The following is a 12,326-nucleotide window of genomic DNA, read 5'->3' as shown; positions in this document are numbered from 1 at the left end:
TAAATCTTGTTGGATATTTCTTGACAAAATGTAGATGCACAGACAGAAATATGTGCAGTTGTACATTGACAGAGTGCATTTCATCAGCAGGTGGTATTGGATTTAAGAAGCTGAAACGTAAGACAAGTGCTTAGGCATGGTCTGTTAAATGATACTTTTTGTTGAAAGTCTTGTAGTTTAGTATTCCCAAGATGGTCTGGACAACATAAACAGTGCTACTGTGCAAGAGCTTTTATATTATGACATAAAAGAAAGCAAAATGTTTTCAGTTGTGGAATTTTACTATAGACAGAATTACTTCTGAAATGTATGCTAATTTAATCTAATTTAATTAATAATTAAAGCCAAAGAGAAATTATTTTCAAAAACAGTTTTGCAACTCTGATGAAGTTCTTCTACTGTGATAAATAGCTCTGCAGCAGTTCCCTTCAGGAGATCCCCTTTCTATTTTGGATTTATGTTGGGTGCATACTGCAAATCAGCAATATTAAGAATAAGAAGGAATATAAATAGTATGCTTAGAGGCAATTTTTTTAAGTGATGTAATCATTTTAGAGTGAATAATTAAATTTGAACATTTTTCTTGAAGTACCGGTGCTCCTGTACATGAGGCAGAATCTGGCTGTGTTCCCTGGGAGAGGGGGGAAAAAAAAAGTGAGGTGGATTCATAGTTGTTTGTTTTCATGTTGAGGTTTTAAACATTTTTAAGAAAGTAAATTAAGAGTAAGTGCTTGGGGGGGGAAGGCAAAAGCCCTTAGAAATTATTGCATTTGATTTAACAAATTCTGTGGATTCCCTTTTTAATTCTATCAATATAGACACAGTGCCAATGCTGTTCATTGGGAAACTCGCCTCGGTATGTCTCTGTGTTCCTACTTCCTCCATGGAATGAGTCATGGGATGTGGGTTTAACCAGTAGTGTAAATAAAATGCCTTTACGGGAGAACTATCTGACTTCTAGTATGTTTGGAAATACTTTTAGAAAGGGAGGATATTGAAAAGCATCAATGGCTTGTTTAATTTTTACCTCTAATTACATTGTGTGTCACTGGTCAGTGATGTGTCATCACCTCAGCCTCATGTATCTTCAGGGAAGTTTATTAACAAGATTCTAAATTTTTTGGGAAGAAAACATCTATAGGAAGTCACCTCAGAATGATTTCTTCCTTTTTCCTTCCTAAGTAGCGTATTTTGAAGCCTAAAATAAATCCTGAATCTACAGTGATGGATTGGAGAATCAAATTTTCCCATTACTGTTTTGCTCAGTACTAAAGAAGCTCTTTTTTGTTATAACCAAACTAGTCTAGTAATGCTGCAATGCAGTTAATTTTCTACATCCCATTTTATGACAGAATATGACATAGAAGTAATTGGGAAATTTAGAATAGGGCTGTGTAGTGATATGATTTTCATGTGTGGGATTCATAAATGTGATATATTTCAAGATGTCTAGGAAAACTGTAAGTGACTGGGCAATCTTTACTTATACCCATGAGTATTCCCATGCTACTAGGAAAGACTAAACTGCCCCCTTGTACTTTCTGTGCTTAAGCGACAGCTCAGAAAGATGGTTACTTAGCTATTTCTGCCTCCTTGGCCAGTTGAGAAAACGTCTTTAAATCAACAAGTAGTTATGTTCTAATTTTTTAAAAATCTGACTGAAAAGGCATATTTTTTCCCTAAGTCCTTAAATTGTTTCGTCTGAGTAATGGTGACTAAAAGTGTTCTTTACGCATTACCTTCACATACCTTTCAACTATTTCTGTTTAGATAGCGTAACATTTCAAAGCGGTTTATTTAATAATGTCATTTCCATTCTCTGGCTTTAGAGGATTTTCTAAGGCCTTGAGGTTTAAGCTTCTGCATGGAATTGGAGGAATATTGTTTTAACTTAATATAGAAATTTGCATTTGATTAAAAAAAAAAAAAACAAAAATGAACAACAGTAGTTACAAGTCAATCCTGAATGTTTTTCAAATGAGAAAATCAGAGTCATACAGACTCATTTCGGAAAGATGCATCAGGTATTTGACAAGGTTCAGCATGAAGTTTCCCTCCCCCCCCACGTGGACAGTTATGACTTTGTTTTTATGAGAGAAAATTTTTGTATTTCTTACTCAACAATTTAAAGTTGGTAAGAAATACATAATGAAAAAAGTTAATTCTGCTATAAATATTGTGAAGAGTTGAACAGTAAGAGAATAAAAGGAATTGGGAATCTGCAAACACTCAAAAAATGGTTGTTCTGGTTCTCCAAAATTGGGTGTTGCAGCATAAGGGTGTGTCTAAAAGAATAGCAGAGCTTGTGAATGAGGCTTTTTAAAATACGTCTTTATCACCAGACTGTAGTCACAGTAATTATCTATGTTCCTTCCCAAACATTGGTGAGCTTCATTCGAGACTACTTTGCATTTTCATAGTAGATGTTGGGAAAAAATCAACTTCATATCAAGATGATCATCTTTGTTACCTATTTAAAATTATTGATATGAAGAGCTCTTAATTGCATCGACTGCAGGGTGATTTCTTATAACGCCCAGTCTTTTAACTGTTGCCTCAAGACCTGTATAATTGAGATCCTTAAACTTTTTCATTTTATTTATTGTATGTCTGTTTTTCAAGCTGATATGTGTAATGAATCTTCAGTTTAAACATTAATTTGATATTGCCACGATATGGCTCTGAACATTGAGAGGGTATGGATTAAATGACTAATAGCTCAAAGATAGATTTTTTTAATTAAGTTATAGGCCAATGAATAATCTTATTTTAAATCAAATGAAGATCTGATTAGAGGAGGCGGTTATTGCTGAGATGGTGATTTTCTGTGTAGCTGAAGGGAAAATAATTATGGCTGTTTAGTTTCTGAGAATATCTGCAAAGAATATCTTTTTAATAAATCAAGAAAAAATGGTAGAATTTCACTAATCGTTACCTGTAAGCTATTCCAGGAAAAACTCCATGAATTAAAAAGAAAATGTTACTATTTAAGTAGCAGTGAACAAAATGCTTCATCACTAATGCAATAAAAATAGCATCCTGCTTACAGTTAAGTGTTTCTTTCTATTAGATTTTTTTTGGTCTCCATTATTTGCTAGAATGACCAACACTTGAGCTGCTTTTGGAGGTGCTGAGATTTTTAGTGTTGGCACCAGCTCAGCAGAACTCTAGAGGATAACTTAAAAACAGAGTTTCAGTAAGCAAAGCCAAAACTTTTCTAGTTCATCTTGGACACCGTTAAAATGTGTTATGTTACTTTTACATTTTCTTCAAGTGCCAAGGTTAAGTTTGTATTCCTGAAATGGTGCTGAAATTACTAAAGGAGTAAGCCTGTGATTTCAGTGAAGCTGTTTCTCACTCATTTGGTGTAGATTAGATTAAAACTATTCCTTGTTTGTAGGAAAATCTGGAAAGTTGTAGCCAGAGTGTTCTTGTGCAACTGATATGACTACTCTCTCTTCCTTTTTTCTTTTTTTTTTTTTTTTTCCTTTTCTCCTTTCTAGGGTCAGTATAGGCCTTCTGACTTGTTGTGTCCGGAGACATATGTCTGGACGCCTATTGAGCAATGTCTACCCCTGCTCGAGCACTCAAAATACTGTCGATTCAACCAGGATGTAAAAGCAGGTAAGTTTACGTGTAATGATAGGTCTGTAAATTGTCTGTCTTGTTTTTATGATGTATTGGTATCATCTGCTGCTGAAGCATTATGGAAATCTTATCTGTAAAGGATAAAAAGTGTAAAATTCACAACTCCTCCAGCAAGCACTAGCAAATAGAGAGTTTTACCGTTTAACATAAAATAAGCAATACAAATTTTAAGTACATTCTGGTTTACAGACTATATGTAGTTCAAAATTAACACATATTGCTGCCTTACAGATAATTATATTTGTTATTCTGTGCATTAACAAATCTGATCAAACAATTATTCCTCCTTTAGATTCCAGTCGGATGAATGCATAAAGAAAGGAAATTAAAATCAATACAGGAAAGTGAAAGGGATGGAGAAGCTTAAAGGCATCAAGTGCTTTTGTTAAGAAACAAACCAGCAGATTTAGTTTAACAATGTCAGAGAATTTGAAGAATACAATGAACAGCAGAAGCACCTTAACATTTTGAAGTAGATGGGATGTAGACTTTTACATTCTGTAAAATAGATACTTAGTGATTTGCCAGCATAGAATGGTCAAAAATATTACTGCCCAGAACATAATACAGTAATGATACTGTAAACCAATGCAATCAAATGGAAAAAAATACATGTACTTGCTTTAGCTACTGACTCTGTGAGCCGATTGCAGGCCCCAAGGGAGCTGTGTTAGAGAATGCTTGGTGTGGTGCTTGGGTGGAAAACAAAAAACTGATTTAACTTTTTTTATTAATTGCAAATTGCTGAATAGCTGCTTCTTGAAATTTTCTCTTTCCCCACTGAATAACAGTTGAGAAAGGTTGTGGTATTATTCAGAGGTGTCGGTGATTAAGCTCATACGTAACTACATAATACCATGGTCTGTTTCTAGCCATCAAAATACAGATTTACCTGTCTCTTGACTTTGAGTAATCTTCAACAGCTGCTGCTTTCTTTTTATTTTTCATGGCTGTAGTTTAATAAAATTTTCATTCACTAGCTGGTTAACTGTTGGAAGGGCAGGATGTAGACAAATGAAAGGAAGTTGGAGAGATGACCACTCAAGCAGGGTTGTGAACTTCTGGAGAAGCTGCTTCAGTTTCTTGCTTTTCCTCAGTCTGTGCATGTTACCATTTGTGCTGTGACTTGGTTGCTCAAGTGGAACACTAAGATAATAATACTTTGTAACTGTAAATGTTCTGAACGGGTAATACTCTAGTTAAAATAGTACAGTAATGAGATGAAATACATTTCTAGATATAGATACTGATTTAAAAGTTTTAGTAGCACAATTATGTTCTGTGTAAATAGAGAATGTTCTTTAGGGATTGTGCAGGTAGCCGTGTGACGACAAATAGGCTGGGGCACATGCTTGGATGCTCTTTGAAAAGAGTGTCTGTCACCATGGGAAAAGGTCAATGCATAAGAGATTTAAACGGACGGCACATCATGTTTTGGTCAGCTAGAATCATCGTTAGATTGGTGAGAGGAAATTGGAAAAAATTTACAAAGGTAGGAGTGAGAAGGGAAATGGTTTTGGAGGCCAGTGGTGTTCAAGATGCTCTTGTTACTCAGAAATAAAAGGACATGTATTCATTTGAGCACAAAAATGACAACTAAACTACTGCCTTTGAAGGTGTTAACCCCGTACAAGCAAAGGGGCGTCATCTTCTTGGTTCTGTGAAATTCCTGTGGCATATCACGCATTTGGAAACTGCAGGATATAAAACTTTGCATCATTATCAGCACAGAATATCTCACTCCAGACACTACTGGAACTGAGACTTATGTCCTGTGGTTTAAGGAAGTCAAAACATAGCTACACGTTGAAATGCACTGGACCTGCTGTGAGCTTATAGTCATTTGAGGTTTAAGTAATTTCTAGCTCTAAGGAAGCTATTTCTCAACAGTAAAATCAGTTTCCTTCTTACTTCTTTACTCTCTGCAATAGTCAGTAATGAGAGTTTAATGAAGTTACAGTGAATTTAAAAAAGAGCAATAGGAATGATGGTGTGCTTTATTTCTCTTGAATCAGCTTTCTATAATACTGCCCATAATTATGTCAGTTAAGCAGGTCACGCTTTATCAGGAGTGGGACTTCTGATGTAGAAACTGCGGGCAATAACCAGATCCAGTAAACGACTGGGAGAAATAGTGCGACCTTGCATTGCTGCCTGGGCCAATAAAACAGTCAATGAAAATGGTCATCTTTTAATATTGTCTGTAATGTCAGAAAATTTCTGAAACATTACCTCACACTAGTTTGTTCATCATGTTTGGCAATTTTTGAACTTCTTTTCCCTCCCTTTTAAAAAATTAAAAAATTACCTAATAAATTTACCAGTTGCAGGTTATGAAAATGCATTATAGAACAGCAGTGAGTGCTGCTTCAGGAGAGGGTGCTATGCACTCTGACCTTCCAAGTCTCTGCAATATGAAGAGGATTTCTGAGTATTCATACGCGTTACATTGCAGAGCTCCTTCCTATAATCAGATTTATTTTTTCTTTTCTGAAAAAAAAAAAGAGATGCTCACAAAAAGTAGCAAAATTTTTCTAAAGTATCAGAAAATATTAATTTATATTTGCAGAGGATTTTTGCCAGTTTTGCATTATGTGGTTGTCCTGAGCTTGAGCATTTTCAAATGGTTTTAAAGTGTATTGTTTTCCATCCCCTTCTCCTTTGATGTCTAATACTTTTGTTAACAGTTGGAGAATGAAGAGGGGACAGACAAACTAAACAAAGTTTTTAACTCTTTATACTACAGAGATAAGTCTAAAAAAGTGTCTAACCGTTAATAACTTAAAAAAGCAATCATAGGAATGATGATAACTTTTTATTGTTTTGTATGGCAAATCATGGGTGCCTGATGGTTGAAATAGGTCCAGCTCTTTCCTACTACTGGCCAGTGTAATGAGATTCAACCTTACTTAACCTCAAAACACTTCGGTCATACAGAGACAACAATGAGGTCTTGTGCCAGCAAACTCTCAAATTTGATATTTAAATAAACTGCTAGTAGGCTCTTTATGTGCAGTTTCTAACATGTATTGAAAAACATCAGTTACTTCAGAAAAAAAAAATTCCATAGCAATACTCAGACAGCACTGATGGATAGAAGGTCATGTTTGTAAAATATTCTTGCTTTTATAAATTACCAGTTTTGCCTAAATTACTCATGCCTCATAACAAATTTTTCATTTTCGTTGTCTGTTCAATTTGGAAAATTCAGAAGACCTGGCATCGTCTTATAAATGAGAGAGGTTTATTAGGATTCTGATGTGTTTATTATTAAATAGTGGCCAGTCATTTACTTACAAATAAATAAGCAGTTAGTGAGGTAGGGCAGTAATAGAGGCTTCGGATACTGATGCATTCTGAAAATTGAGATAGTGCTAAAGGCTAATGGCCTGTTAGATGCAGTTTACTTTGTAAGAATGAACCCTATGTGGCATGAAGCTGTAAGTACAGATGGAATTATGTTGAAGAAAAAAGAAGTTAATTAAAAGATTGCTCTGCAGGTAAGTATTTGTCAGTGACTTTGACAACATATCAAAACTGATGAGCAAAATTCAGTCACATGATAGTCTCTGCTAAAATATTCCTGGGCATGGTCTGTCTGTCACCAGTGAACTTCCTCCTCTCAGAACTGGTCTTCAAGGTTTTACTTCATTGGTACTTTAACTAACAGCTTTGCCCATGGAACAAACAGCAGTATGAAAAGAATTATAAATAATTTACTTGGTATCCTGGCAATACTTTTATCCTTCCACTTTCCATTTTTCTGAGACTAACCAACTGACATGTCTTTTTTTCTAACATCTGTTGAGAATTTCAGTTTTTGCTCCTGAGAGAAGCCTGTGAAAAATGTCTTCATAAAGTAAAAATCTTTATGAAAATCTACTTTTGGGATGGTAATTAAATTAGTGGGAAACTTCAAATCTTTCTTCCCATCACTACTGGACTGTCAACACCTTTAAGAAGCAACTTCAGATAAGGGCAGATATAATCCCAATCTAAAGTGGTGGCTTCAAAGCCTTCATAGTTTTATAGCCTCTTGACTGTGTCATGTAATATGGGGTGTGTGTGCCAACCAGGGCGAACAGGGCGCTTCTACCCAAGTGAAAAAGCTATGCTTGATCCGAATTGCTAGGCATGGCCCACAGCAGTCTCAGTGGTAGAAGCTGCTTCCCACCTTCCTGTGTCTGCTGCTTTGAGCAGAAGCTTTGAGTAGTGCAGATCAAAAAGGACTTCAATGCTTTTTTTTTTCTTGACTGATTTGTTTGCTGAAGTTGATAAATTGGCTAAGCTAATACACATCTGTTCAGCTTCCTGTATATCTAATAATAGAGTGAAATCAAAATGGAATCGAATGGAATACATTAATTAAAATGAAAGTACTTTCTTCAGTGTTGAAAAATACACATGACAAAGGCATACATAGACTCCTCTGTTGGCTTTGTGTGTTCTTGGAGACAAGACACTCTTTCCTCCAGAGAGTATAGTCTAACACAAACCATGATGGATGCAAATGGATGGTATAAAGAAACAGAGAAGCACTTCTGGTTTGTCTGGTCAATTATAGGAATAGACTAAATTATAGTATATTAATAGACTAAACTGACTAAACTGTATGAATTTTTTTTGTAAACATCACAGTGAAGGAGAGTTTTGAAGAGGGATCTAAGGAAGGACATTAGTTATCTTTTAGAGTTTATGGAGAAATCTTTCGCAGCATGAGAGGTGTAAGAGAAATGAAGAATATGGGGAGACACAAAGGAGTTTCATTCAAAACCAGATATACTGGTCGGGGATATCAGATCCCATAGTTAGTCTGAGGTGGAACTTGCATTACTGCCTGTAGGTGCTAGGAATGAAGATGGGGTTGAGACAGACTGTGGAAAGCTCTAGAAGTGAGGTTGGTCTGATGCGATTAGAGTATGGGTAGCTGGTAGAGACGTGCATGGAAAGATGGGGAAGTAAATTTTGCAGTAGTTCGTATAGGTAGAATGATGAGAAGAAGGGCTTGCCAAGAACAGAAGAAAGCTGTTGAAATAAGTAATGGTAGGATTAAAACTTGAAAACCTAGATAGGTCTTTGTCGAGATGAATAAGAGAGGCTGTTTTTTAGATACTCTATGTAGAAAGAAACTAGATGTGAAAACCTGAAGAGATTACGAAGCCAAGGTCATAGGCCAGCAGAAATTTGCCAGTGCCTAACAATTCAGCAACCACCTTCCTCATTGGTCTTGATGCAGACCAGGCTTTGCCTCTGCCATCTCCACACAGCAATAAAGATCTTGCTTCTTCCAGCGGAGGAGTGGAGGTCCTTAGAAGAATTTAGGCTTTAGACTATTTCCAGCTGGTCTGAGCCAAAATGATGATAGGCATTGGAGTCAAGAGAAGATAATTTGTCTTTTCTGTGCTTTTCAGTGATCTGCCTGCAGCCACCCAGAAACTGGTGAGGCTATGTCTGCACAAAAGACAGGTGTTGAAATCCAAAAAGTCTTATAAATTGCCTCATGTTCACATACAAGTCTTAACCATCTGAAAGAAAAACCAACCCAAAACAACACTAAAATCAGTGCCTGAGCTCTCCTTTCCAGGAGTATTAGTCCAATGATCAGTGAGAGAGTCCTAGGACGCTACACATATCTATGTAGAGGTCATAATTTGAAGTGAGAGGTCTCACTTCAGGCTCACAAGAATCACTCTGTAAAAACCCCCATGCGATATACTAACTTACAAACAGAGTTGATACCAGATCACTATTGTTTTTGAGTTACTGAACTAAAGGAAATTACTTAAGATTTCCAGTCTTTTTCTGTAGTAGTCTTGTAACTTTTATTGCAAGTTTTTATCAGATTTTTAAACGTCTCCATTTTCTTTGCTACATACAAAATGAAAATTTTCACAGCTTTGCAGCATTGTTATTCTGCTGCACATAATAAGCTAGAGTAGTAAAAGGCAAACAACATTCCCAGTATTTAATAATTTCTGAATCCTCTTATTAGCGACTTGATTATGCATCTTAATGCTTCTTGCAAGAAACTGAGGGTTATTAGTTCTAGTAAATTAAACTTAGAATTCTTACCCAGAAATCTGCAGGCTTGGGCAGTTATACAAAACTGTATTTATTTTAAAAATATATTTGTGTGCATGGTGCTTTCACTAGAAAAATAATCTGTCACAACTATTTCAATAACCTTGATTTCCAGTGCTGTGTTTTTCAAAACATTTAATTTTAAGTACAATTTAGAACTATTCTTTGCTAATAAAAAGCGCGTTTCAAACATGTTTTACATTTATTGTGTATGTGAACACAAGTACTTTGTTGACTTTTTTCTTTTTTTTCCCCGTCAAGTACAGAGGCTGTTTAATTTTAAGATATATTTAAAAGATATAGTTTATTAGCATGATTCTGGTCTTATTCCTCGTCCCTCTCTTAACGGAAAAGCCATGTTCACATATTTGTACCCGAAAAGTGAACTGCGGTTGCCATTTGGTCATGTCTGATAGTTTAGATCCCTGGCAAAGTGATGTATATGTGTAGTGTTGATCTTTGAATCTAGTCAGATGGATTAATGCAAAAGACAGTATACGTTGATGTGTATAAGGGTAGTGTGATGCAGATTAATGTTTATAAGAATAAATGCACTGAAGTTCTTGAGACGATGAAAATGTAGTCACAGAACTATCACAGATGGAAAACATTAAACAAATTGTTTAGAACTGTGCAATCATCTCATTAGGGAGACATTGCTGGTCTGCTCTAAAACAACTGCTGTTTATAATTTTTTAAAGATACAGTGTTGTGTGCTTTGGAGAGTTAGGAAACAGTTTAAATAAATTCTGATAGCTCATGAACTAAATTATTCTTAAGAACTAACTTCCCACTATCTTATCAGAGCTATAGGTAATAAGTTTGAATACTATAACCAAAAAAAAGACAGACATATCAGTTATTTCTAACAGCTGCTCTAGAAGAGGTGCATCTTACAAGTTTGTATCTGTTTCTAATTAAGTTTATAAACACTTGGAATCATCAGAATGAGTATTTCTAAATCCAGTGTGATCCTTGAGCATGCAAGATATTTAAACAATGAGGATAGTGCCAATAAGGTGTAGCCAGGCAAATTTTTCCCCTCACTTTTTAGTATGTTTGGATTAAATTGAAATGACTGCCATGGGGTTTTAGCTTCACGTGCAAAAATATGCTCAAATATTCCAGTGCTTCTGTAATAAAAAGGTAATGTTATCAACTTAATTTATGGGTCCTTAACAACTGGCACTGCATAAATTGGCTTGTGGGTTAGAAATTACACTGAACCATCAGCTCTGCAATGGAGTCTCCCAAAACAATCAATTGCAAAGACAGAAAGGTCTTTAAAATGTGATTTGAAGTACGGTCATAATATGAGCTCCTTCTTGCGTTATTCTAGCAAATCTCAAACTTTGCTAAATATTTGTGATTTTAAAGTTTGTATTTATTGCTATTCTAAATATATCTGCTTCTGACATACATGTAGCAGAGTAAACCAACAGCCCTCAGGAAGCACCATCGTCTCACTTGTGGAGTTCATGAAGCATTTGGCTTGGACTGAAAAATTCCCAAAAATATGTTTTAATCCAAAATGACCATCATAGAGATTGTGTAACGAACAGATGTATTTTGAAATTACATAATTTTCTGAGGACTTTGCTTGAAAAATAAAGATATCCTAGCATACTACTTCTCGCATTGAAGAGATGAATCTTAGATGGTTGTGTGCTCAAGATACTCCTTCACCATTTGAATGTGGTGACATTTGATTCTCTAGCAGAATAATTCTGCTCTTTTTTGTGACTGGACCAGAAGTGAACTCATTAGTTGGTGAAGATTCAGGGGAATGGGGGGAAGGACAAGGACTGCCAAACCTTGTAGGAATCATTTTCCATACTTAGAAGGTGTTAGAAACACAAGACTAGAAATTAAAAATTAAATAATGTGGAATAAGTAGAGTGATCATGCAGATTTATTTCATTCCGAGGATAACTAGCATATGGGATCAGTTTCAAAATGTGATAAAAGTTAAAAGCTGTAATTAGGCGCAGATACAGAGCAGCTGTGGAAGCGACACCACAGGCATGTGCTGAGTCCCAGCGCAGCCACATGCTACCAGCCACCGTGGCAAGCTTTTTCCAGGGTCAGACCTTTTGTAACGATCCTCGGTGCCTCAGACCATGTTTACGCTCTGCTCTGGTGACATCATGCATGTAACTTTTCACATGCAGCATAATTGATTCCATGTTTTAATTAATTTAGCCAGTAAATTGATTGCTGTAATCTGATTTATTTAGCTGATAAGCTACTGCCAATTGCTTCAATTTTGCCTGTTTCATGGAAATGTTTGCATTTGTAATTCTCAGCTTGACTCTTGTATTTGTTTTTTTTCCTCCTTCTCATATATCAATCTTAACGAGGACTTTGCTTTGCCCTTCTTTTTGAAAGATCCTCTTCCTGTTTTCTGCCATTTTTACTTCTATATATAAATATATATGAATATATTTATTTTAATGAATAGTATTTAACTCTTCTACTCTTTCAGATTTTTTCCTGTTTCCATCCCATTTTTTGGAGCTGTAACTCCCTAAAGCATAACCCTGTAACTTTTATCTTTCATACTATCTTTTATACTGTCTCTTATTCCATTGGTTTTA

General features: G+C 35.6%; 1 protein-coding gene across 9 annotated transcripts in view; it reads left to right on the top strand.

Moving 5' to 3' along the window:
• ATE1 (arginyltransferase 1) overlaps positions 1-12,326 on the top strand; it is an 88,030-nt gene that overhangs the window by 60,992 nt on the left and 14,712 nt on the right. For 8 of the 9 annotated variants that reach the window (XM_076339157.1, XM_076339156.1, XM_076339159.1 and 5 more), the window contains exon 11: positions 3,504-3,624. In XM_076339157.1, coding sequence (XP_076195272.1) covers positions 3,504-3,624 — 121 coding nt within the window. Of the gene's footprint in view, positions 1-3,503; positions 3,625-11,155; positions 11,787-12,326 lie in introns of those variants that run through there. The other variant, XM_076339154.1, reaches the window with a different exon arrangement.

This window comes from Aptenodytes patagonicus, chromosome 5, assembly GCF_965638725.1.
Source record: "Aptenodytes patagonicus chromosome 5, bAptPat1.pri.cur, whole genome shotgun sequence".
Lineage (NCBI taxonomy): Eukaryota > Metazoa > Chordata > Aves > Sphenisciformes > Spheniscidae > Aptenodytes > Aptenodytes patagonicus.
The sequence above is the reverse complement of the archived record's forward strand: the minus strand, read 5'-3'. Positions and strand labels throughout refer to the sequence as shown.